At 43.9% G+C, this 25,382-nt stretch overlaps 1 protein-coding gene across 1 annotated transcript in view; it reads left to right on the top strand.

Moving 5' to 3' along the window:
* The first annotated feature begins 261 nt into the window (after window positions 1-261).
* UMODL1 (uromodulin like 1) overlaps window positions 262-25,382 on the top strand; it is a 48,013-nt gene continuing 22,892 nt past the window's right edge. Inside the window, exons 1-11 of the mRNA XM_066340554.1 lie at window positions 262-337; window positions 4,966-5,208; window positions 11,554-11,715; window positions 12,123-12,229; window positions 13,431-13,626; window positions 14,409-14,549; window positions 15,326-15,442; window positions 16,707-16,961; window positions 18,424-18,536; window positions 20,999-21,218; window positions 24,550-24,687. Of these exons, the coding sequence (XP_066196651.1) occupies window positions 262-337; window positions 4,966-5,208; window positions 11,554-11,715; window positions 12,123-12,229; window positions 13,431-13,626; window positions 14,409-14,549; window positions 15,326-15,442; window positions 16,707-16,961; window positions 18,424-18,536; window positions 20,999-21,218; window positions 24,550-24,687 (1,768 nt within the window). The remainder of the gene's footprint in view (window positions 338-4,965; window positions 5,209-11,553; window positions 11,716-12,122; window positions 12,230-13,430; window positions 13,627-14,408; window positions 14,550-15,325; window positions 15,443-16,706; window positions 16,962-18,423; window positions 18,537-20,998; window positions 21,219-24,549; window positions 24,688-25,382) is intronic.

The following is a 25,382-nucleotide window of genomic DNA, read 5'->3' as shown; positions in this document are numbered from 1 at the left end:
GAGCCAAGTTGAACAGGCAGAAGAGGCAGATTCCCCTCTGGAGAAAACAAATCTCTGGAGAGAACACGAAGGAGAGAGAACCAGCAGAATTCCCAGAGGAACACCTTTGTTTCTGTTGCCAGCAGTTATCACCTCCCTGCAAAAGGTAAAAAAAGCCCAGAGCACCTTTTCCCCTAATCCAAAAGCCTTCTTCAGGACAGCCAAGCTCTGCCACCTTGAAAACAAAAGGATAAAGAAGGTTTCTCTATAATGGGCCCTACAATGGCCAGGATCACTCTTATTTCTGTTCTCATCCTCTGGGCAGCCACACAGCAGGGAAGGGGAGATGAAATTACAGGTGAGTGATGCAAACCTGGTCAGAAGACAGCTTCGTTTGGATGTTGGATAGATGTTTTTTAAAATAAACCAGCCAAAGTGGCCACTCTCTGGAGAACTGGCGATGTCCCAGTGACTATTTAAAAATCCTCTGTCGATAATTGAACAGAGAAAATCTAACCCAGCAAACCATAACCTTTGTCCTCAACCTTTCATCCCCTGGAAGAATCCTTGTCATTTCCTTTGGGCCAGAAATGAAGCAGGAGAATTTCTGCTTTGTCTTCAATATTGTGCAAATTTTGATGAAAATTGTCTTTAAAATAAGCTTTAGCAGGAAATGATGTAGTCATGTGCCTGGCAAATTCCTAGGGATGCATAAGATGAAGCTGTAAAAAACGTGCTTAAATTTCATCTGTGGTATGGGCTGTGATTTTGAAAAACCCTAACCCAACTGTTAATGCTAAATGAACCCCTCATTTATTCTTAATTTCTGGTTTGATTCATTTAGATGAGAAAATACCATGATTTTTGACTGCTCTTCATTGTTTTTCTTTACTTAAATGGTTTTGTGAGTCTCAGTTAGATATAAACAATATTTCTTAGAGCCTTGAAGACTTTTCTGTTATTCTGTCAAAGCCACAACTGAAAAGAGCTTTGCAGATATTAGGGCCAACAGAACTCCCATCCCAGTGCCATTTAAAGTAAATGGTGTTGACTTTAAAATGTGGAATTTGTAGAAAAATTGAGTCTGTGATCCATTTTTTTCCCCATGTCGTGGAATTGTTTGCATTTCAAATCTGAGCTTGAATCTACCCTCCATGAACCTGTTCCAACAGTTTATTTTTAAGGTTATGTCAAGGCAAGAAAGGGCTTTATCTTCCAGTCTTACCCCTTTCCTATCCTTACTCCTATCTTTCTCCAGTGAGAAAAGATTTTGCAGATCCCAGCTCACAGTGGCTCCTGTGGCACCTGAGTGATGAAGTTTCCACAACTGCAGCTCTGTCTGTGGCATAAATGCTATGAAGCATTTTTTTATTGTTGTTTTTTGGTCATGGTCTCAGGTCTGATCTGGGTTTAACCTTGAGTTCCAAGGAGCCTGTTCAGCCTTTGCTCCCAGGCTTTCTTCTCAGTGTTTGTTTCTATTTATAAAGGGTTTGCTTTAATTCTTTATGCTCTTGCTTAACATGAAAAAAAGAACTGGTGTTTTCCCTGATGGTGCTGAAAGCTGGTGGTTTCTGAGACAAAATTCTAAAATCCAGAAATGATATGTATAACGACACATCCATACTAATGGCAGGTGACTGCCTTCTGCTGTGCCATTGAGTTCAGCTTTGAGGGGCTGAAAACAACAGGCAGTGCATTTTAATTCCATTTGATCATGCCATAATCCCAGAGATGGGAGTAATGAGAACAGAAAGCAAATTTGCTAAAGAGCCCAGATTGATCCAAGCCACGCTGCTCAGCAGCAAACTGCTGTCAGCAAAATAATTGAACTCTGTGAGTGTCAAAGCTTGTTTTGAACGGTGTGGAAGTGATGGATGGGGCAAAGGGGGGTGATGCTGCTTTCCCTGACACCTTCAGTCCAACTTCTTGAATTGAGAACATCTTTTTGTACCACCACAGCCTTATCTCAGAGCTTCCCTTTAGGCTTTGGCAGCCTCATTCTATACCTAATGTGTGTATGTATATATATATATCTGTACATGGTATCAATGTTTAAGTATGAAATATGACTTCATATGTCTGCTCTGACAGCTGTAGCTTCCAATTATAAACTGTGTCTAATTCTACACCATCTTATTCTCAGTTTCATACCTGTATTTATGTTGCACATTGCTGTAGAGACTAAGCCAGCCCAGCTGACACTGGAATTTTTAGCTTTCCAGTGCTACGTCCTCGCTGCAGCCTCAGCTCTGCACGGACAGCACGAACCCTCAGTGCTCTCCTTACTCAGTTTTTCCCTTCCAGTCCCTGCTTTGCTCTTGCCAGGCTCTACGTGAGCTCTGGAGAAAAGGAGGGGTCATAGGGATGAGGAAAAAGGCTGAGCTCTTGCTTCTTACCTGCCCTACTTCCCTCTAACCTGATTTTATAAAATAACAGTCTGATTCCTTAATAGAGGAGCTTCTCTTTCTCATTTTCACAGAACAATTTTTGTCCTGCTCCTGCCTCCTTCCCTGGTCACAACAGATCTAGAATTATTTAGGTATTCATTCTATTCCACTCTGGTTATTTAGCCATTCAGGTTACAAACTAATTTAAAAAAAAAAAAAGGTGAAGCAAGATTTTCCCCCTCCCCAACACCTACATGCCTAGAAGCATTTGCAGAGAAAGGTATTCTTGGAGCAGTCTTGAAACATGGCAAGGGAATGCTTTCCAAAATGCAATGACAGCTGCCTGCTTCTTCTCAGGCACTTGTGCCTCATGTGAGGTGTTAATGGATCAAACACACTGAATAAGAGGCAACCCTTGATCTCTAATTCCTGCTCCAGAAACCCACATTTGTTCTCCTTTCCCGTTCTCCCAGAGAGTCATCCTAAAGAGAGTTATCCTTAGAGTTATCCTAAAGCCAGAGGGAGAGGTCACCTTGCTTGCTCTGGCTCACTTCACCTTCCGTTTCCTCCCGCACAGCCGTGTCCTGGTCAGAGCTCCATCCCAGCCTTTGGGATCCTCTCCTGGCCGAGGCAAGGACTTGAGGCAGGCTTTGAGACAGCCTGGGTGTCTTCCTGTCCCCCCTGACCACCTCCTTCCACTCCCTGCTTAGGATCAAAGAGCATCCCTGGAGCCTTTGGGGATGTGGAGATGTCTCAGCTGCTGTCCCCAGAGCTTCAGGGAGAGGACACAGAGGTTGTCCTGCTGGAGGCTGCCCAGGAGGAAGAAGCACTGGGATTTCCAGCAATGCCCTCACTCTCAATATTTTCCTGCTGACCTGCTCCAAGCAGCAGCACAGAGTCCCTGGAGCCTGCTGGGAGCTGTCTGTCTCCCACAGGCACACCCTGGAGCACAACCCAGCACCAGCTCTGCCTTTTGCTGCAGGAGCAAGGCACAGATGAGTGGAGCAGAGCAGGGCTGGGCTCCCAGAGGCCATTTCTAGACACCAAGTCTACTCCAAATCTACTCCAGATTATCTACTATAATCTACTAATATTTTCTTCTGGACTGTGCCTTCACTACTAATGGATCCTCCTCTCCAAAGCTCTTTTCCTAGTCTTGCTCAAACTGCACAAATATCTGTTGCTTAGCTGGAAAGTTCAGCTTGAAAAGCTGAAAAAAAGGTATTGGAAGCAAGTATCTTTTGTTTAGCAATAATTCATGCTAAATGTGATAATAGCACAGGATTCCTAAAAGCCTGGCCAATTCTTTTTATTTTCTTTTTGAATTGTTTTTAACATGTTTCATCTTTTCAGGCAGGAGATAAGTTGTACTAATAAGATAAGCTGTAAATGTTTTAATTGTATGCCTGTTGTGTACATTGTGCTAGCTTCAGTCTGTCCATTGGCTGACCCTGGTGCCCTCAGAGCTCTCAGAAAAAAAAAACAACAAACCAGTCCTGCTATATTTGAATCTCTGCAGCTAATTAATATTTATCCTTATTAAAGTTTCTTCTGCTTTGGCTGGAGGATGATGCAGGCGTTTTAATTCCATCCGATCCGTTTCCCAAATGGGACACAGGGTGACTCAGCCCCTCTGGCTTCTACAACATCTCATTAGGAGCCAGCCTGATGTCTGTGACATGACTGTAGGTTGCTTACTGCTAATTCTTAAACTCCATCTGCTTTTGTTGGGGTTCCTTTGCGTTGTTTGGTGTCGGGTTTTTTTTTTTTTTCCCATCCCTGCTGAAGTATCTCAGTTTTAAGTAAAGCACGTAACAAGTTCGCTCCTCATCAGGAATGGTTTCAGAACTCTGGAAGCTGAGTCCCATCCCCAGACCTGTGTGAAATGATGCAGTTAATGACCTTATCACTGACTTTGTTTATACTCAAAGTCAATGAACCGCTGCAGGTTTCCAATGGCGTGATCAACAAGGTCTGCTGCAAATGCAGAGAGGCAGTGAGGGATCTCCAGGAACACCTTTTGTGTCAGATACCTGGAAGTGCTTCCCAGTGATGTATGAGTCCCCAGTTTTAGCCTAGGGTGATGTCTGAAGGATGTCTTGTTCCAGACATCTCCTGTGACTCATCTGTCCATGAGTTCCTCACCCTTTGTTCCCTTTACAGTCAGTGGAGAGTGATGAAGGCTTTGGCAGCAGGAGACTGGAGGGGGCTTTTAAACTACTTGGATGACTCTGCCCTGGAAGTGCCTATTGTGCTCCACTGTTAATTTATATTAAGATATGTAAATTTCCTTAATAGTAACTTGAATTAAATTGCCCTTTTTCCACTTGAACCTGAAGGCAGCGAGAACTCTTTGAATTTTCTGCCGATCTTCATCCTTTTGTGACCAAAGTGATGCCTATGACAAGCAGTCACTACCAATCCTTTCTTGTGTCTGTTTTCTGAAGTGATGTTCTTCCCACTGCCAGCCTTCCCTGGAAATCATTCATGTGTTTTGGTTCTGCCACTGCTTTCTTATAACACTGGATGCTGCAGGGAACTTCTGCTCCGAGGTGACAAGTTAATGCTAATCCCTTTCTTTCCTGTTTCTGTTTCCTAGAAAAAGGCCTTTCTCTGCTGGGGTACCATCTGTGCAACTACACCCTGACCAGAAGTGTGTTTAAAATGGTTGCCTACCAAAAGTCCTATGAGAAGAACACCTCCTGTGGAGGGTGGATCCCGTGGATGGTGTGTCCCCAGACACGCCACAGAACAGAGTTTCACAGCATTGAGGTCCCTGAAACCATCACTCTCACAGATTGCTGTGAAGGATACGAACAAGTTGGACTCTACTGCTCTCTAGGTAAGTTTGACTCAGATTAAAAGAGGAAATAAATGCTTCTTGTGGAAGAAGATTCACTTCAACTGAGCTTAATTCAGTTTTGGGCCATAGGTTTCTAATCACTGAAATATATGAGTTTAAAATAATGTACAGCAAACTTTGTCCAACATGGCAAGGAGTGGACATAGCAGATTAAAGCTCCTGATTCTTGCTCTTTGCCACCTCTAGTCACAAATTCACTAAACTTCCAGGGGAGCCTGGGGAAGGCACCTGCTTGTTAACCCTCCAAGGGCTCATTACCTGTCCAGGTCCAGGCCACTATCCCTGGCCAAGAGCAATAATTCACTGTCTGGTGCCTGCCTACACCAGGAGCTTTCTCCTCAAAAGTAATTCAGGATGCACTTAGGATAACATCTCCTTTTGATGTGGAACAGGGTCTGCTCCCAGGATACAACCCCAGTTTTGGTTCAAATTTAAAACAACCTGTGACCTCAGGGCAACTTGGTATCAGATGCTTTCCAACCAAAAGTACACTAGGACCCATTTTATTAGAACTTCCTTGGTTACCTCTGGCTGTGTAGGAGGTCTGAAAACTGGTGATCTGAACTAAAATCTGAGTGTTAAGAAGACTCTACTCAAGAAGACTTAATCACCTTTGTCTCACGACAGAAGCTTTTTCCCCTTCCCACATCAGGGTTACCAGCTTTCAATCAGAAATTCCCAGTTTTATCAGAGCTTGAGGCATAGATGGAGGGGATTCCTTGGGGAAAACGAACTTTATTTCTCCAATGGATAAATTTAGATGCTTTTAAGCTGAACAGGCACCTTGAATTATCTAAACCAGCACCGAACTGTTCTGTCATCCAGAAAAGTTCTGCAGGACATAGTTTCGTTTCCTATTTTCAGTATGACATTGCATTTTCTCTATTTTCACTTTTCAACATGGACCTGGGCATTTCCATAATCACACACAGGAACAGCAGATTGGAAGGAAAGGTTCTGTTGCAGCCCTGGCCCTTGTTTTGGGTCACAAGACTCGGGTGACTCAGATCTGTGGGAATGTCCCCAAACCTGCTCCTGCACCCGATTGTATAACGTGACACGAGGGGGGATGAGCCATATGTCCTGTCATGGGATCTGTCAAGAACAATGTGCTCATCCCACGTTTAAGTTGCTTCAGAGCATTCGAGAAAGAATTTCCAATTTATTGTTTTTTCCCCAGGCATTTTCTCCACAGTCACAGGTAGAATGTTGTGTCTAGCAGGATTTTAACAGAAGGATGGGAACACAAAAATGGTCCATGTTTTACCCTAAAATAATTTGCTAGAGAAGAGAAATTAAAGCATAATTTCTAATTTACTCTATCCTGCTATTGTTTGGCTTCATGATTGTTGTGGAGTCCCAGCAAAGCAGAATTTGAGCTGCAGGTTACTGTGTGCCCAAGCAGCTTTGTCAGACAGGCAAAGGATCTGCTGCTGATCAGCTCTATTTTCCAAGCATCAGTTCCACGCTGGGGAAAATCTCCAGTGCATCTAATTAGGGTTGAAAAGTTGCTTCAGTGAAGCCTTTTGGATATACATGTGCATACATGTGTGCCTGTAAGCATCAAATGGCAAGACAGAGAGAGAGAAATCAGAGAAATCAGAGAAATCAGAGAAATCAGAGAAAATGGCTTTTAAATTCTGTAGTACAAGCAAAGATCTGTGCCAGCTAAATGTGGAAAAGTCACCGTGGTTGTTGTCACTGTTTGCACAAGAAATTCAGGTGTTTCTGAACCTCTGAAAACCAAGACCATCTCCTTGTGTGGAGGAAAAAAAAAAAGCATCCTGGTAACGCTTGAAATATTTCTTTCCCAGTATAATTCTGTCTCTTAAAAGCATCTCTCGGGATATTTTAGGCTTGAGAGCTGTTGATGATTCTGTTTCATCTAACATGAACAAATCTCTTGTAAAGCTTAGCTGCAGAATTTCCACCTTGCCCTTGCCATGTTGCTGATGGGCACTCTGGGCAAATTTGTCCATGAGATACTGTGGTCACCCTGACACCTTTTCTTGTCCAAGTTAATTTGGGAATATTTAAAACCATTTAAGGATTTGTATGGCTTCTAGGTGAATTCCATGTTGACATTATTCTGGTATCTTTGCTTTTCAGGGCATTAGTCATAAATTCTGTGAATGGTAATGCAGTGTCTAGACACAGTCTTAAATAAATGATGAGAAGAGAAACTGGAACTGCAGAAATTACTGCACGGCTCACTGTTGAGCTACTGTTATTTTCTTCTTGATGTTATCCATGCTGACGTGCTCTCCATCCTGCCAGGAGGGGAAAGGTCTCCATGACCTTTCACAGCAGCCTGTTCCTGGCCACTCCTCTCCTTCTCTTCCTAGGAGGAAACATTTACCCCTGCCTTGGATATGGCAGGCCCTGCTTTTATTTTTTTTCTTTACTGTTGGAAAAAAAAAATCAGTAGGTCACGTTGCTCTGGTAGCTCTCACTGGTTGTGTGTCTTTCCACTAGGGGTAGTGTTAGAGGTGCACACACAGATGACTTTGACATTTTCAAATAACAGCTGGAAAGTTAAATATCTAAACGTTAGGAAGGGCTGGAATTAATTCTTAAGGTAGAATTAAATAAAATAACCTTTGTTTCTTGTCTTTTTGCCCATGCATGCAGATCAGGGAACTCTTTTAGACCCAGCTCTGCAGTGCCCCGAGGACCACATTTGCCAGTGCCCAGGGATGATGGAGCTCCCCAGAGTGTGCCACCCTGACCTCCACATTCAGTGCTCTGCTCAGCTTCTCACTGAGTGGAGAATTATTTATCACCTCCTAAGGTGAATCCTGGGGGGTTCACAGGCAGCAATTTGTCTTCACAAAGGCTGTGGGAAGCGAAGGAGCTTCTGTGTCTTTCATAGATGGGCAAGTGAGCTGCAGAGAAGCTGAGACCAAACCATTCTGTGTTGATTTCAGACCTGCTTTCAGATCTTTTTCATAAATTTGTTCTGATTTTCATGATTCTTAGTGCTGCTTTTAATGACTGGTATGGTTGGGCCACAGGGCTGCAGGTCAGGCTCATGGAGCTGTGAAACCCACAGCTCTGAAAGGTCATTTCACCATACAAAACTTCTCCCAGCATCTTGTCTTTTAGGTAGAGCTAGGAAACAGTTCTCCAGGCTTGTTTCCAGCTGCCTGGATGGATGGTATGGTTATTTTCTCCTGGTGACTGGCTTGCTGCCCACTTTCCAGCATGAGATGAAACCAGAGAGCTCCTTATCTGCCATCTAACCCTGCCTGATCCCCAGCTAGGGAGGGAAGGAGTGCATCAGCTCATGGTGAAGGCTTGTTTTTAAACACACATGTTCAAAAATACCTTGAATAAGAAGGCCCAAGACAGCTTTAATTGTGGAATTTCTTGAGAGCACTTGATTTGCAATGTTAGTCATGCTTTAATCAGTGTGCCTTGTGTGCACAACTTCTGAGGGTTTTCAGAAAAAAAACAAAACAACAACTACAAAGTGAAAAAATGCTCCTTGTAGGTGTGCAAGCAGCTCCTCAGCAGAGCTGGGACCTTTCAGAGCTGGCACAGATGTTCCCATGCTGGCCATAACCAGAGCAGCAGGAGCAGGGGACAGTGTCCCTGTGCTCGGCTGTCACAGGAAAGCCAGGGGACAGTGATGTCACATTTGGGGAGCACTGCAGCATCAGCCTGGGGTGGCAAGGTGCCAGAATGTCCTGTGGGACTTCACCCAGAAGCAGGTGGCTCTGGCTGCCCTGCAGTTTGTGTCCCTTGTGTGGCCCCAGCAGCTGCAGAGATGGGATTATTGGCATCCCTGCCTGTTCCCCATGGTGTCTGCTGATGGGAATCCTTGTCTGGGTATTGCCTTGTCCCTTTTTAAGCCCTCTGAAGCTGTCTGTCTCCACACCCCCTGTGCTGACAAATTGCAGAAGTGCCCTCCTGTTTGGGTAAAGAAGTGAGTCCTTTCACCCATTTTATTACTGTGAAATAAAGCTCTGGTGAAAACCAGCTCTGCCTTCACCTTGCCTTTGGGATATTTAAACCTTGATCACATCCCCCTCAGCCTTCTCCCCTCCAAGGCAAGAGTAACACCCAGGAAGGGTGTTAAATATTTGTCAGATGCTGGATGACCACAAATCCCAGTTAAAATCCTGGAGAGGCAATCAAGATGGAAAACGTCCACCTGAACAAGTAAAGCCTATAAAATGCTCGAGGACCCCAAACCCAGGGTGGTATGATGAAAACTGCCAGCCTCCCTTTGGAACAGACATTCCCAGGAGATTTCTCTGTAATTTCATAGATTTGTCTCCACCTTCTGATACCTGAGACAAATGCAGGGTGCTGGTCCCTGGCTCTGCCACACCCTCTGCAAGAAACCATCCCTTGCAGATGGAAGGAGGGAGAGGGAGGGGGTCATGGCTGAGCTAATGTTGTCTCTCAGCATCAGTCTCCTGGGGGATGCCCCATCCTGCAGTCATGGCAGATGCAGCAGCTGTCCAGAGGCAGGCTGGCAAGCCACCTTTGGTTGCTAAGCTGCAGTTCTGCTTCCATACATTTATGTAAATAACGGAGGAGAAAAGCCTGTACTTCATCCAAATGACAGAGGACTTGGCTGGCTTGCTCCTCACTGCTTGCTTGGTAGGTGACTGTCCCCAGCGTGATTGAAGAGGAGAGCACAAATTGAATTTCCAAAGTGCATCTGGTACAATTAGGCAGCAATGTGAAGTGAATCCATCCCTGGTTTCCGCTGATCCGAAAACGATGACCTTTTGATTTCAGATAAATGGCTGCTGTGGCACCCAGCCAGGATTCAATGGTGTTTTCTGAGATTGCATGTGACTCATTAAACCATTTACACTGCAGTTAAACACACTAGAAAAAAGAGAGACCCAGGTGGGAAAAAAAAAAAACCCACCTGCTTTGAACCTCAAACCTGCTTGAACTGCACCTGAATCTCAGAGCTGGAGGAATTTCCATGCCTGGGTCCAACTGGCCAGGATCCACTTGGTTTGAACAGTAAGGAGCACTGGTGAATAGGGAATTTTCTAGCACAGGGAAATCCCTTGGTGCTTGTGTTTGTGCAAAATCCAGAGGAGAAGCTGCTTAGCTCCTGCACAGGGGACTGAGAAGGAACAATCACTTGAGGCTGGGAGTGTGTGTGAGATTCAGCTAAGGGCAAGCAAGGCTGTGTCACACCTTAATTGGCTTTGAAAATCATGATATTTCTAGGAGAAGGACTTGTTTGTGGGAAGCACGTGTAGTGCCAGCCCCAGAGAGAGGAGGACCTGGAATGTGCATGTGGCAACAAGTTACATAGATTCAATTTAAATCTTGATTAATCAAGATAATTTCCCTGGCTAAGGTTACTTTGCTGAGCCCAAAAGTGCTAGTTCAATATCCCCTCCTGCTTCTCAGAAACCTCACATTTACTCTCATCCAGAGCCTTGGGATAACAGAAGTTGTAAACCCACAGAACTGACTGTTTATGACAGATTTATAGTTTGCTGTGGACCTTTCGTTTGCTACGGGCTTTATTACATCAAATGTGGTTTTTCTGCACCACAACTGTTTCTATTGCAACAATCAGGTTCATTTTTCTCCTGGCTGACTTTAATTGCCCAGTAAAGGATCAAAAACACAGAGGTGCAAAACAAATGGAAAAGAGATTTCTTTCAGGTTGGTTAGAAAGACCAGAGCTGAGCATTACTTGGAGCTGTGTTTGAGAGTGTGGGTAAAAAAATGAGTTTGTAGGGCTTGGAAATATTTTCTTTTTTCCTCCATAGAAGAGATTTTTGTGCTGGCACTGACCCAGAACCACTGTCTGCCCTTGGCTTGGGCAGCAGCAACCTCCTGCCTCAGCTCCCCTCTCTGCAGGGTCTCTGGCGTGGGCTACCAATCTCTTGGAGTGGCCAGCTGGAACAGAATTACTGCAGCTTGGGTTAAATTTGTGCCACAAAATGTTAAATGAAAGTTCTCAATTTCTGTCTTACACAGCACCTGCTTTTCTTTGATCATTATGTATTATTTGGATTAGTCACAGCTGCTATCAGGCACATTTTCTGTGTCTCCACATTTAGAAACTTAACTATGAGCCCATCCATAATTATTAATGGAAAGTGAGGAACTCAAAATGTCTGTAAGAGAAATGTCATGGACAAGAGAAAGATCTGAGAATATTTACACCCTTGAAATGAAATAATGGTATTTTAGGCTGCTGTTTTCTTCCCATTAAAAACTCCGAACAGACACGCTTCTAAAATGAGGAGGAGGTGTTTGGTATAAATTAAATATCACAATTTTATGGAAACCACTTTCTGTATTTTTGTTCTCAGAAATGTTTTTGTTACTTAGCACTCAACAGATCCAGTATATTTGCCTCAAGACCTGGTATTTGTCCAGTGAAGGATGTGGAAACATTTGATTACCCTTGCACGTTCGATACTGAATGTCCAGGGCTGAAAAAATGCTGCAGCTCATCCAAAGGAGCAGGCTGCGTGGATCCCATGCCAGAGGGTATGTTACTGATAAATTCAATGCTGCTTCTAATAGAAACATCCTTAATTTTCCCTCCTGAGGGTGGGAGTGGGCAGGAAAACTGTTACCATAGCTCTCCCTAAAACAAATACAGGAGTCTGCCGTGGATGGGTTCCAGGATATTCAGCTTCAGCGCTTGCACCCCTGAGCACTGAGTGGTGTGTGGGTGCTGTGGGTCCAGCAAACCTTCCTTGGCTCCACTTTCTTGGCTGCCTGCTCTGCCTGTGGCATGTGGCAGAGGAGGGAGGCCCTTGCTGGTGGCTGCTCGTGGTCCCCTCACATTTGCCAAGTCCAATCTTGCTTTGTCTCCTCAGAGTCTCCCTGAAGCTCCTGTGGCTTTCTGTAGCACCGCAGATGACTTGGCTGTTTTATTTCCTCTCCTGCAGGGAGGATGTTCTGGTACAACGTGACGGTGCTGGTGAAAATGGATTTTAATGAATTAATCCGGGTGGATTCCCATCTTCTGAATCATTCCCGCCTTTTGCACTCCGTGGTATGTACAAAATAAACTCCTCCCTCGTTGTGCCCATGATTCTGTCACTCGGGGGCCACTCTTTGCTCCCACTTTGTTCTGCTAGATTGATTTTTTTTCCCTGTTTCTGATTATTTCTGTATTTCTGATGCCTGAATGTGTCCTTAAGCAATTCAAGTAATTGATTTATCAGCTTCTTTAGCAAAATTTTCAGGTGTCTTCCAAAAGCAATTAAAAAACATACTGAAATAAAGGGGGTTTTCCTGCTTAATTAAGTGCTTGCTCCAGCTCTGTCTCAGTTCAATTTCAGGCCTATGACAGACTGGGACCAGTCTTCAGGACCTTCAAAGCATGATGTTCTCTGATATGGAGTTTTAATTTGGGCCTTTCCAAGACAAACCTCTCTGCCATAATCTGCTGGCACTGATGGGCAGGGGAATAGAAATGATAACAGGATGAGTGTAATTCTTCCTTCTATCTGATTTCCCCTTCTCATATCCTAAAAAACCATGAAACCCTGCTCCTGTTGCTGTTGCAGGGAGTGGAGCAAGGATCCACCGAGGCTTTTATATCTTGGTCTGAAACAAGCCGCGTGAAAGTCAAACACTCAAGAAATGGGGAGTTGAGGTGAAGCTGTTCACTGAGCTGCTCACTCACACTCAGTGTCCTGCTGACTCTTAATGCTCAGCCCAGCAGCAGATCCCCTCTCTCATTCCTGACTCTCAGCTGGGATGCTTTGGTGTCTCTAGGTTCTCTCTGTGGCTCTTAATCCCTCCCCTCATCCTGAGCCTATTGCTTTGTCTCTTTTCCTTTCTGTTCCCTTTGCCAGCAGTCCATTTAGCTGTTCAGATTCAGGAGGGTTGGACAGCTTTATTGCAGGTGAATTGTAGTAATGTCCTGTAATCCACTGAGACTTTGCAAAGCAGGACTTTTCCCACCTCTTCCTGGGTTGCACCTTCTGCCAAAGCATTTTGAGATCAGCTCCACACCCCCTTTAGTTGGCATTTCTGTAGCATAAATCTATTGTGAGATGTGAAGATGAGAACTCACCCTGCATAAATACATAAGGTTTACCACTTTGTCATGGTTTCTGAATTTCTCTCTACACTCAGGTTATGATAATAACCATGATAATTCATATTCTGGTTATTAGCATAATACGAATTCACGTGCTGGGGAATGAACCAGGTGCTCCAATGTTTGCTGGGTTTTTGTTTTCCAGATCACTGGGGCACTGCAGCCCCTGAATGTCTCTGTGCACCACATCCAGAGTCACCATGGGGACATCTACACTGGGACAGTGGCCTCCCAGCTTCTCCTGGGAATGCACCATCATCCAGCTCCTCTGGCAGAGGTTTCCTCCTCCCTGAAGGCCATGGTGAAGCGAGTGTATGAAGTGATTGACACGGAGGTGCAAGGTCACTGATTGTAATCCTGTCACATTTTAAGGGATTTCATCCCTCTTCACTTGGGATCTCATTTAAATAACCATGAATTTGCTTTCAAAGTTGGCACAGAGGATCTTTGCAAACGTTGCAAACACAGCCCTGAGCTTTCTGTTGTAGGATGAAGAGTTAATGATTAATTTGGAGTGAATAGTTTGGAAGGGAACGCTTCTGAACCCTAAAATTTATTTTCTCCCAGTAACATAGTTGTTCAGATGAAAAAGCAAATATGTGCATATTTGTAGCACAATCATTAGTTGTACTGAACAGGCTCTTAAAAGAACTGTTTTCTTGCAATATTCTGTTGCCATGTTACTTCCAGTGGCTTGTATGAAACAAATCATATTTCATCTGTTAATCACAATAGCATGTTACTGCATACTTTTTAAATGCCACATAAACATTTCAATATATTAATTTTAAATTATGTCAATCTGCTTATTGCTCTGCAGTCATCTGAACATTTTCACTCCTGAAGTGCATCCATAAGCACCATTTTCAATGCTTCTTACTCTGTGTTTACTCAGTCCAGCTTTCAGGGAAATCACAGGGTAGTCCTCCTGCCTCCTGTGCTGACATCTCTGCTTTGGCATCCTACAGCTGGAAGCAGGAGCTGCCCCTAACTGTCCTCTAATTCCAAAGAATTGGGGTAAAAAGTGATAGGGTGATAAAATCCAGAATGGCTTTAACAGCATCACTGCAGCTTTACACTGAGTTTATCCCAATGGCTGTGCAAGGTGTGTTGTTCTTCCTAGATGTCAATGAATGCTCCTATGCTGGATTCAATGCTTGCCCTGAGAAAAGCAGCTGTGTAAACCTGGAGGGTTATTACAGCTGCCACCCTCAGCATGAACGTGCCACTGTCATCCCTCCCTGGCTGAGCCCGAGGATGGAAGGTAAGGAAATGTAGGTCTCACCTTGGGAAGTGCTGGGGATGTTCCTGCAGGACTTTGTGCTCCTTTGCAGGAGTCACCTGCAGGAATTCCTGGAGCACGAGTGCCCCTTCTCCTCCTGTTGGGAGAAAATGCCACATAAACCTGTTACCTATTTCTGATGGAAATGCAGAGTATTTCTTTCACAGTTCCTTTCTGTTTCTTCTATTTCACCCTCAGCTGTCCTCACTCACCTGCCAAAACCTAAAACTTCAGACCCTACTGCTTCTCAGAGCAAGTCACTTGTTTTCTGTGCACCTCCCCAGCCTCTTTGAGAAACAATTAGTGGCATTATTGCTGCAATTTCCTTTTTTCCTTTTTTGACTGCAGCCCAGACTCAGTGGTTTTGTGATCCCACCCTGGGCTGCTGCTCTGCTGCTGAGCCCTCTGCTGCAAGCAGCTGGAGTTTGGCTCTGGCTGAAATAATTCCTTGTGCTACCAGTTCAGCAAAATATACTTACAGCCCACAGACATCAATGGGCCTGCTAATAGGCTTTAACTTAATGAGATGAATAACTGCCTGCAGATTTGATGCTTTAGTTAGAAAACAATTTTACAATCCCTTAATCTCAAAAATTAAGATAATGTATTACTTCATGCTTTTGTGATATGATAATACCTTTATTTTCTATTTCTATTACTTCTACTGCTGCTTTTCATGTGGAAAACATGAATGGTAGTATTTTGGATTTGCTTTCTTAGAAATACTCTAACTCTTTGATAATATGATTTTCCCCTAGGCATTGTAGCATCCACTCCAAGTTCAGTAAATGCTGTTAACACTGGTATTAGCTCTCCTTCTGTAAGGAAATCAAGTGTCTTGTCCATAACCAACCAATCTACAGATGCTGGGTGCTGTAAGTAAATTTGGATTTTAATAAATGTTTTCTTGATTTGTGATGGGAACAAACCTCAGTAGATTTGTGTTTATATGGGTGATCCAGCCCTTTCAGGCAAGAGTTATTACAATCCTTTTAACAACACCCTGTTCTTCTGTGGGAAGGAATAGATTGAAGTTGTTCTTTGAGAGTTCAGAGAGACAGGCTGGGTGTTCTTGATCTTCACCCACAGGCTCTGATTGAAGGTGAAGCCAGAGGAGTTAAACAGAGGCCCCTTCAGTGCAGGAGGAAGTGGCTTTGGGGGAGTTTGGCCCAAAACACACCCAAATCGTGTTCTATTGAAGCCATTTATGAAAACAACCATTTTTCCTCAGTCTAAGCACTAGCATGAAAGGCTTGAAGCTGTGGCAGCAACATGCTGTGACCTCTGGGTTAGCACAGGGTGTGATGCTCATCTCACCTGGCCCAGCTCTCTCCAGCAGAGAGGTTCTTGTCTGGGCTTTCTCTCTCTCTCTCTTTTGAGCCAGACAGACTTGCTCTGCTGCAGGGCAACTCATCCTACCCAACTTAAACACCTCCTCCTCCCAGGGGAGGAATCATCTCTGTCTTTTCCCGTTGACATGACAATGATTGCACTGGAATTGCAGGATAACAGCTGAAGTGCTGCACACCATTCTCCCCCAGCCTCTCTTAGCTGAGGTCTGGGGGGGTTTTCCAGGATAAATCCAGGCAACCTTTGCCTGAACGGGTGCATTTTGATGATTAAAGTGACAGGAGGCAAAGCAGGTGTCAACACATGTAGAGCAGCCAGAGTCACTCTTCTAAGCTTATTCCTGTTTCTTGCACTGGCTTATGATTTATGTGACTGGAGATTTGGAGGAGATTAGGTTGTCCAGAGGAACTGTGGCTGTCTCATCCCTGGAAGGGTTCAGGACCAGGTTGGATGGGACTCTGAGCAGCCTGGTCTAGTGGAAGATGTCTCTGCCCATGGCTGGGGGTGGAAACTGAATGGTCTTCAAGGGTTTTTCCAGCCCAAACTATTCTGTGATTCTATGATGGAACAGAAGTGCATATAGTAAAAGGAAATAAAAAGGTTAAACACTGAATCAGTCACTCTGGTGGCATGGTTCATGGGTGAGGGGATCTGCTAGTGTGAGAGGGGCAGATTGTGTCCTGGTGTAAAGAGAACCTTACCCTATTGACTGTCCAAGTGCTTGTCTGTAGTGGATTTAAAAGTGAAATGTTGCTTTTTCTGTGCCAACTCTTCCTGGGGCTGCAACAGATCCCTCTGCACTTACAAACCATCGAGTCCTCGGTGTTACCAGCAGCAGCTTTGAAATGTCCTGGCTTGTCAGTTCCTCTCTGAACCACACCTTCCGAGTCCGGGTGTCCAAGGGCAATGAAACTGTGCAAAACCTGAGGACAGAGGAAATGCAAGTGGTTGTGTCTCACCTGGAAGCAGGTGTGATGTATTCAGTAGAGATCAGCTATGAAACTTGTGGAACAGCCATTATCTCCCATCAAAATGTTAAAACAGGTAAAGAAACCCTTTAAAATACATCTATATGTAATATAGCATCTCTCTATCTTCTCCCTTCTCCTCTTTCCATCCCCATGCACTTGCAGTTCTGCAATGTTCCTTTGGTCCTCACTTGAAGAACATTTCCCACCTTCTTCAGCACTTTTAAACTCATCTTCTCCAGCATTTATCCAACCCAGAATATCAGGCAGCAGGACTTTGGCCTTAGTGCATAAAGCAGTGCTGGAGCTGATTAGACTATTACAGATTTCAGCCTAAACTATAATTCTTTTTTAGAAATTTATTTCTTTGGTGCCTGGCACTGCTTTCTGCTGCCACCCATCTCCCAGCAGACTTTGTTTTTTCCAGGCTGATGGCTGTGGGCAGTGGGAAATCCAGGCAACTGGTTTGTCAAGGGCTCAGCTGTGCTAACAAGAGTGCCCAAAGGAAGGGCAGATTCTGCTGAATAAAGGATTAAAGAGAATTACAAGGGCTGAGTAACAAAGCTGCAGAATACCTGCCCATTCTGTTCAATTAACTGGTGCTGGGAGCTTCCTGAGGCCCCAGTGTGTTGATCACAGATAATTTTGCTTTTTCTCTAGCCTTAAATTATTTCCTAAGCCTCCATGCAAATAAAGAAATAAATCTCTCCCCCTTTTTTTTTTTTTCAAAGAGCAGGCAGTGAACTATTTATTACTGACCACAGTGGGAATGCTGCTGTTCATGTTTATCCCAAAGAGCTTTCCCTTTGATGAGAGGAGGGTTATTCCAGTTTGGGTCAGAAGGAAATTACTCCCTTTGTGGAGGGAAAGTAGAAGGTCTGGTGATTATGAAAACAGGGGGCTGACCTTCAGAGTATGAAGTCGGAGCCCTTGGAGAAAAAGAGAAGTTTTCCAAGGATCAGTCCAAGGAGTAACAGCCTTGGAGTGTTTATACAGGACAAAGCAGTTAGAGATTCCTTGGCTCCTGCTTTTGGCTCCTGTGCTCTGTGCAGTATCTGTCAGGGCTCACCACACACACAAGGGGCATGCAGAGCTTTTTGTTCTGTTTTCAGTTTAAGAGTGTTTTTAACCCTCCCCACTGCCAAGATCAGGAAAGTCAATAAATAAAAGCTGTGACTGGTGGGCCAGAGATGAGCCCATGGGCAATTCAGCCCTGGGTGTAACTTCAGGGCAGGAGTTGTGTAGGGCCAGGCCCAGGGATGTGTAAACCCACACATAAAATATGTGTACACCCAGTTCTCATGCAGTTGCAATGAGGCACCAAAATATCTCTTCAGACCTGATATAAGTGCGTCTTCTCAATGTATCAGAAGCTTGTCGGAGGCTATTTGCTTTATTTTTTTTTTTAATTATTTCATACCAAACTCTCTCAATCTTGTCCTCTTTTCTTCCATCAGCTGAGATTTTGGTCCAGGTACCTGAGTTTGAACTGAATCTTTTCCTACTTTGTCAGTGTGTTTTAATGTTATGTTCTACAGAGGCCAAGATATTTGATGTTACTATGAGGATTCTCAACTACAACTTCACTGATGATTTCCATAATTCCAGCAGCTCAGCATATGAGGAATTTTCAAGACTGTTATTTACAGAGGTAAAATGGCTATATCTCCGGGTAATATATATATTTTTTCAATGTAAAATTTATTTAATCTAATAGAGGATTTTATGCCTGGATGAAATATTCATTTAAAATCAGCATACTATTTCCTGTGACCTTTCTTTATAATTACAACAAAATTCAGCCGACTAGACAGATCAAGCCCTTGGTCTTGTTAGCAATGAAGGCAGTGAGAATTTTTCCCTACAGAAGAGTGAAGGAATTATAAATGCAGGCATGCAACAGAGGCTTCTTTCCTTGGATCTTTAATTTGGCAATAAACTCACAGTAAATTAACTTGAGGCTTTTAAATGGATTATTGAAATGGCATTCCTGGCATTCATTTCAGCAGAGTCTACTCAATAAATGTCTTACTCCTCTCAGAGCTCTTTCTTCTTTCAAGAAAAGTATCTGGATCAGGCTTTCTTCTCCAGCCCCATTCCTTGCCTGCACACATTGTGGCCACTGTCCACAGTCAGGTGTAATCAGCCAGAAACAAAACCTGAGTCATGAAGTCTGGTGCCTGCAGCTCTCAGCTTCCCAAAAAAAAAAAAAAAAAAAAAAAAAGGGAGATGTTTCAGATGGAGCAATCTCCTACAGTTTTGCTGCACAGAACAGGGCCCATACAGAGGAGCTGGGAATCTCCATCCCAAACAAATCTTCCCCAAAACAAAGGGTGACTTTATAACCATGTGTGAATTTAAATGCAAGGGAAAAAGCCAAACCAATAAAGCAGCTATATGTTCAAAGACACTGGAGAGGAGGCATTTGCCCTACAGAAATTGCTAGCTGAACCTCCTCGCAAGGTTTTATTTCCCACTGTTGGAAATTGCTCACGTTTGTTGTGTGGGATGATTTTGGTGAGTGAGTCGTCTCTGAGATTAATGCAGAACTGTTTGACTTCATCAGGCTGGGAAGAAAAAGGAGCATTGCCCACCTGTGTTGCTTCTGCCTCCTTGGGTGTTTGTGAGCACAGCATCCCCCTCTCATTTCTTCTCTCCTCATTTTCTTCCCTCTCTACCCTGATGTGAGCTTAGACCAGCTAAACAGCTTGTTTGTGGGGATCTTTTTGAGCAAGCTCTGACTGAATGGGAGCAAAGCTGATTCATGGCTCTGCTCGTGCTCAAAGGCAGCTTTGGGGTGTATGCAGGAACAAAAGGCTCCAACAAGGAGCAGCCTTCTAGACATGTAAGGTAAAACTGCCAGCTCCTGCACAGCTCAAATATTGACAGCAGTGTGCCAGCTTCAGTGTTCAGAGTACTGCATTTGTTCAGCTGAAGTGAGGGCTCACTGGGTTGGTGATTAACCATGAGGAAATTGTGATGCTGCCTTGATGCTGGGCTGTCTCAAACATGGGGTTTTTTTTTTAAGGTATCCACCCCCATTTTTCTTGTCTCTCATCCTGAGGTTTCCTTGTTATTGGACTCTGGGAATTAAAGCCATGCCCACACTTGTAAATAAAATAAAATGTGTATGTGACATACAGAGATAACAACAAGAAGGCTCTGCTGCATGCACTTAGCAGGACAGCTCAGCTCTGCTTCATCAAAGAGGGCCAGGGGGAATTCTGCTTCCTTAAGCCAGCCTTTGGAACTTGGTTTGTAAGACCAGTGGTCAGATGGATACAGTTTTCAAAGGTATCATAGAATTACCACAGAATGGTTTGGGTTGGAAGAAGTCTTGAAGATTATCCAGTTCCAAACCCCTGCCATGGGCAGGGACACCTTCCACCAGACCAAATTGCTCTGAGCCCTGTTCAACATGGCCTTGGACACTTCTAGGGATGGTGCAGCCACAGTTTTGTCTGTGCCAGGGCTTCACCACCCTCACAGTAAAGAAGTTTATCCTAGTATTTAATCTAACCCTACACTCTGTCAGTTTGAAGTAATTCCCCCTTGTCCTGTCACTCCAGGCCCTTGTAAATAGTCTTGCCTCATCTTTCCAGTAAGTTCCCTTCAGGTACTGGAAGGTCACAATTAAGTCTCCCCAGAGCCTTCTGCTTTCCAGGCTGAACAATCCCAATTCTCTCAGCCTTTCCTGACAGCAGAGCTGCTCTGATCTTGGTGCCTCCTCTGGACTCTCTCCACATCCTTCCTGTGCCAGGCCCTGGGCTGGATGCAGCTGGTGGGATCTCACCTGAAGGGGCAGAGGGGCAGAATTCCCCCTCTCCTGCTGCCCACGTTTTTGGTGATGCCCAGCACACAGAGAGTTTCTGGATCTCAGTGCACACAGCCAGGGCATGTCCAGCCCCTCATCCACCAGCACCCCCAAGTCCTTCTCAGCAGGGTTGCACCAAGCAGACTGGCATTACTTTGTGCCACAATAATCTCTGAAAAATACAGTTTCTGAAACAATTCAGGACTTTTTTTTTTTTTTTACAGCATTTCTATGTTGGGCTTATATAAGTATTTCAAATTAGGTTCCCTAATTGTCAATGCTTCTCTCCCTTCGCTCAGCTCGAAAATTCATTTCCACCCAACATTTCTGCCTTGTACAAATCTGGGAAGCTGAAAGTGCAGATTGAATCCCTGGCAGTGGGAAGCATCATTGTGAGGCTCAGAATCACCGTGCAGGATCCTGAGTGTCCAGTGGATGCCTCCACATTTGCCCCAGTGCTTTCCTACCTGCACAATGGCTCCGTGTTTGTGGTGGATCAGCAAAACACCGCAGTCAAAGGTAATTCTTGCTGTTATTTTTTTCAAAGAAGAAAGCAGCGTTTGTGTTTTGATCATGTGAGGTATCACCAATATTCTTCACAAACTAGAGAAAGAAAGGATGTAGTTTGTTTGGAAGAGAAAACCATGATGTGAGAATTCTTCCAAGGTTTTTATGCATCAGCCCAGAAGGGTCAGACAAAGGAGCACTGGCTGTCCCCAGGTACCTGCAGGCACTGCTTCTCCTCCCTGTGTTTAACCCAAGTGGAGCCCTTGGTTTCCCTACTCATTTTCCTCCCTTTCCTCTCTGTCCCCAGCTGGAAGTTTGCCACATCATTCTCGAGCTGAATGGCAGACAGGATTACTGTGGAATATCTGTAGCCTTTAGATACACACACACCCTCTAGACAGTTCTGTGCTCCAGGATTGGGGGACTGTATTTGGGCCAAGGTTTAAGAAATCTAACATCTTCACTGAAGAAACCCAGCCAGAGGAATTCCCAAATGTCCTTATTGTGAATAGGACTGAAGAAACATTCGTGGAATGTATGTTAAACCAGGCCTTTGTCTGATCCTGTTATCACCACTTTTATCTTCAAAAGGACTGAGTTCTGTCCTCAGGTTTCCCAGCAGAGTTCAGAAAGTTGCCAAAGCCACAGAATGGGTTATTCTTCTCTCTTGCTGTATGGAGCCTTTCTGAGCAGGAAAAACTCCCTTTGGAGTTGCAGAGCATGTGGAGGTTAAGGAGAACAGTACAGGAAAAAACAGGATTGCACTCAAAGCCTACAAATATCACAGTGGCAGCTGAGACTGAATTGCAAGATGCTGATGTGTGCCAAAATACTTAGTAAATCTTATTGATCCTGGGACCAAAAGGCCGAGGAAGAAGAAGGTGATAGCTCTGGACTTTAGCTGCAGAAAACCAGGTGGCTTCCAGTAGCACCACACTTAGCCAGGGGCACAGCCAACACCTCCACTCCTCCTTAGGGGCTGAGAAAAGGGTTCATTTTTTAGCTATACCCAAAGAGTTTCTTCGACATGAGTTTCCTCAGTGGAAAATAAGGAGTGAAACACATAAAGGAAGGATTTGTAAAATGGGGTGTTTTGCTTCCTGACCCCAAAGAGCGCCAGGACATGACCTTTGGCAATGAGCCCACCCAGATCCTGTGCCCTGGATCCTCCCTGCAGCCCAGCCACCACCAGCCTTTGTGCTTGGTTTAGTGACAGCCCATTCAGCTGTGAAAAACAAGGAGGAGAAGTCAGAAGGGACAGCACAACTGAAGGGAGTGGACCACATGTCCTCCAAGATCCATAAATTATTAAGTTTATTGCCATGATGGATAGAGATAATAAAATCTGTTTTGTGGGGCATGGTAAGAGAAGAGAAAGGGATGTGTGCTGAGTCAGCCCCAAGATCCTTGTGGCACAATGTCACTGCTTCAGCAGCAGCCAGGAGCCAACTCCTGGAGAAGGCATCACCTCCCACTAACAAACCCTTAGCCAACAACTGTTTTCAGCCCCAGGACTCCCTCAATCCAGAGGGATTTCTTAGGGTTTGTTTATTCCCCCATGAATCTCCCCCATCAAATCAGATAAATTTTTAGCATCTGCAACATCATCTGGCAAAGGAATTTCACAGATTTTTACCCTTTGCATGTTCCCCTTACAGATGTATAATCAGGGTGAATACAAAGGTGGCTTGTTGATAATTTTTGGACTAAGGCTGTTGGTTGAGGTGTGTGTAGGGAAGTGCCAAATGTGAAGAGCCAGAGAGGTGCCAAGAGTGCAAAAAGAGAGCTCCGAGCAGACCTTGGCTGAGATGTGATGGTTTAGGGAGGAAAAAAGAGCAGAGTGTGTGTGTGTGGATGTGCACAAGTGATGCACCAGTCAGTGCCAGTGTTTTTACTGATGCATGATTGAATGTGGCCATCAGAGGTGAAGGAATTTGCTTTAAAAGCTGTGCTAAGTGAGGAGAAAGGAAACCCTCAGAGACAATGGAGGCAGTGAATGTAAGTGATTTGGCAATTAGCATCTCTCAGATGGTGTTGGAAGCCACCAAGGGTCACAATTATTTCATAGCACGGTCAGGAATTAACGAGATTTCATCTCTGGTGTTCAGCCAGTCCTGCACACTTCTGCATTCCCTCTAAGTGGCTTAGGCTGGAACATAATAGGCAACTGCTGGCCACAGGCACATGAAACTAATGGAGTTTAGTCTAATGGAGACTGTCATGGACACAGCAATTACCCAATGACAAAAAAAAGCTAAAAGAAACGAAATATTAGCTAGAAGGAAGGGAAAGCAAGCAGAGGGTGAGTGCATGTATGTGCATGCACATGGAATGTGGGATATTCCTTTGTTTCAGAGAAATAAGCACCATCAATAATCTGCAGGTTTGCAGAACAAGCACTTATATTAATTTGCTACTCAAAACAATTTTCTAGTCCCTGATCAGAATTCTTTGTCCCAAGACACAGTTTTTGGCCTCATTTGCTGCTCTCCCTCTCTCAGGAGGGATATTATTCTGGATATATATATACTATATATTCTAAATACTGGAATTATTCCTGTCCAAAGGACTAACTCAGCCCTTGCAGATTTGCTGGAACAGGGTGTGAATGGCAACACACGGGCTCCAGATAAAAATCCCTTGAAAGAGAAGAGACTCAGCAATAAAATAGGTCTATAACTGCATGAAAAGGCATCTCTAACTGATTCAGAGCAGCTGAAATCAGACATAAGGGACACCCTTAGAGCATCTTTATGCATTGACGGATCAGGATGTCTCTTCTGACACTGCCAGAAAGAGGGTCACAGTTTTACAGCATTACTTTTGAGAAGAAAAATTGTACAAAAAGAGATTTTGCCCTTAGCACTTCCTCTGTTAAGAACAGAATAGTGCTTCCCGTGGGAGCTGCTAGCATTTACTTTTTATTTGAAGCAGAAGATTATTTGGATTAAGTCTCTGTTTAATGTTGTATCTGCTGGTAGCTAGTGGTAACAGACCTATTAATTACCAGATATATCTGGAAGTGCTGTACACAGAACTTGGTATAGTGAGTGATTTTGATACAACTGCAATACAAACCTACAGCATTTTTCCACTTTAAATGTGTTTACCTCTAACAACAATTATTTAAAAAGTCTTTACTCAGAGAAAATACTTTTCAGAGCACAAAAACAAGTGAATAACAAAACAACGTTCTGCATCATTCAGAGCTTGGCTGACAGGTAAAGGACGAAAAAGGAAGACCACAGAAGTAAATTAAAAAAGGGCTACTTAATGATTGTTTGTAGCTCAGTGCAGCCAGCAGGGAGGCTCTCTGACCCTTGTTCTTGTTTTGGTCCCACAGACTGGGATGAATGTGCCTCCCAAGCCGAGAATGACTGCTCTGTGTTTGCAGAGTGTATCAACCTGATGGGCTCCTACACGTGCAGGTGCAAGGCAACCATGGACACCAACCCAGCCCGACCTGGAAGAAACTGTGAGGGTGAGAAAAAGGACTGGCATCTAGGTTTTTTTGGTTTTTTTTTTTTTTTTTTTTGAGTTTGTTTTTTTGTGTTTTTTTTTTTTTTTTTTTTTTTTTTTTGTGGGGTTTTTTGACCATGAAACATTGGAATAAGTTGTGGGGTTTTACATTTGCTTTTATAGCATATAAAATTCATATAATTGTACCTTTGAAGTCTGTGGCTGGAGGGGTATATATGGCCTGTCTCTAATAATAATAATAATAATAATAATAATAATAATAATAATAATAATAATAACAATAACAAATATAAAATATAAAAATTATAAATATATAGATATAATTTTTATATATTTTAAATATATACTTTTAAATATATATATATTCAGGTGAAATCTCAGTGAGATCGTTCTTGATAAATCTGATAACTGCAAGGAGTACTTTTCCCTCTCCTGCTGTGTCTGTGGCTAATTTCCTCCCACCCAGTTGACCTTTCTCACCAGCCAGAACACGAGGCCCAGGGATCAAATCTGCTTCTTTGTGCAGGCACAAACCAGATTCAACCCCATAAAAATCGCAGTGTGTCCAGGAGCACCCAGGACCTGTTTCTGTAATGCTGCCATGGGTGGCTGAGTGACCTCAGTGCCATTTTTGGGCCAGGCCCTGGTGCCTGTCACTGTCAGGGACACGAAAGAACAAAGCAGGCAGCAGAAAGG

Source organism: Sylvia atricapilla, chromosome 2, assembly GCF_009819655.1.
Source record: "Sylvia atricapilla isolate bSylAtr1 chromosome 2, bSylAtr1.pri, whole genome shotgun sequence".
In the NCBI taxonomy this organism is placed as follows: domain Eukaryota; kingdom Metazoa; phylum Chordata; class Aves; order Passeriformes; family Sylviidae; genus Sylvia; species Sylvia atricapilla.
Note: the sequence above shows the minus strand (reverse complement) of the source record. Positions and strands in the feature narration are given on the sequence as shown.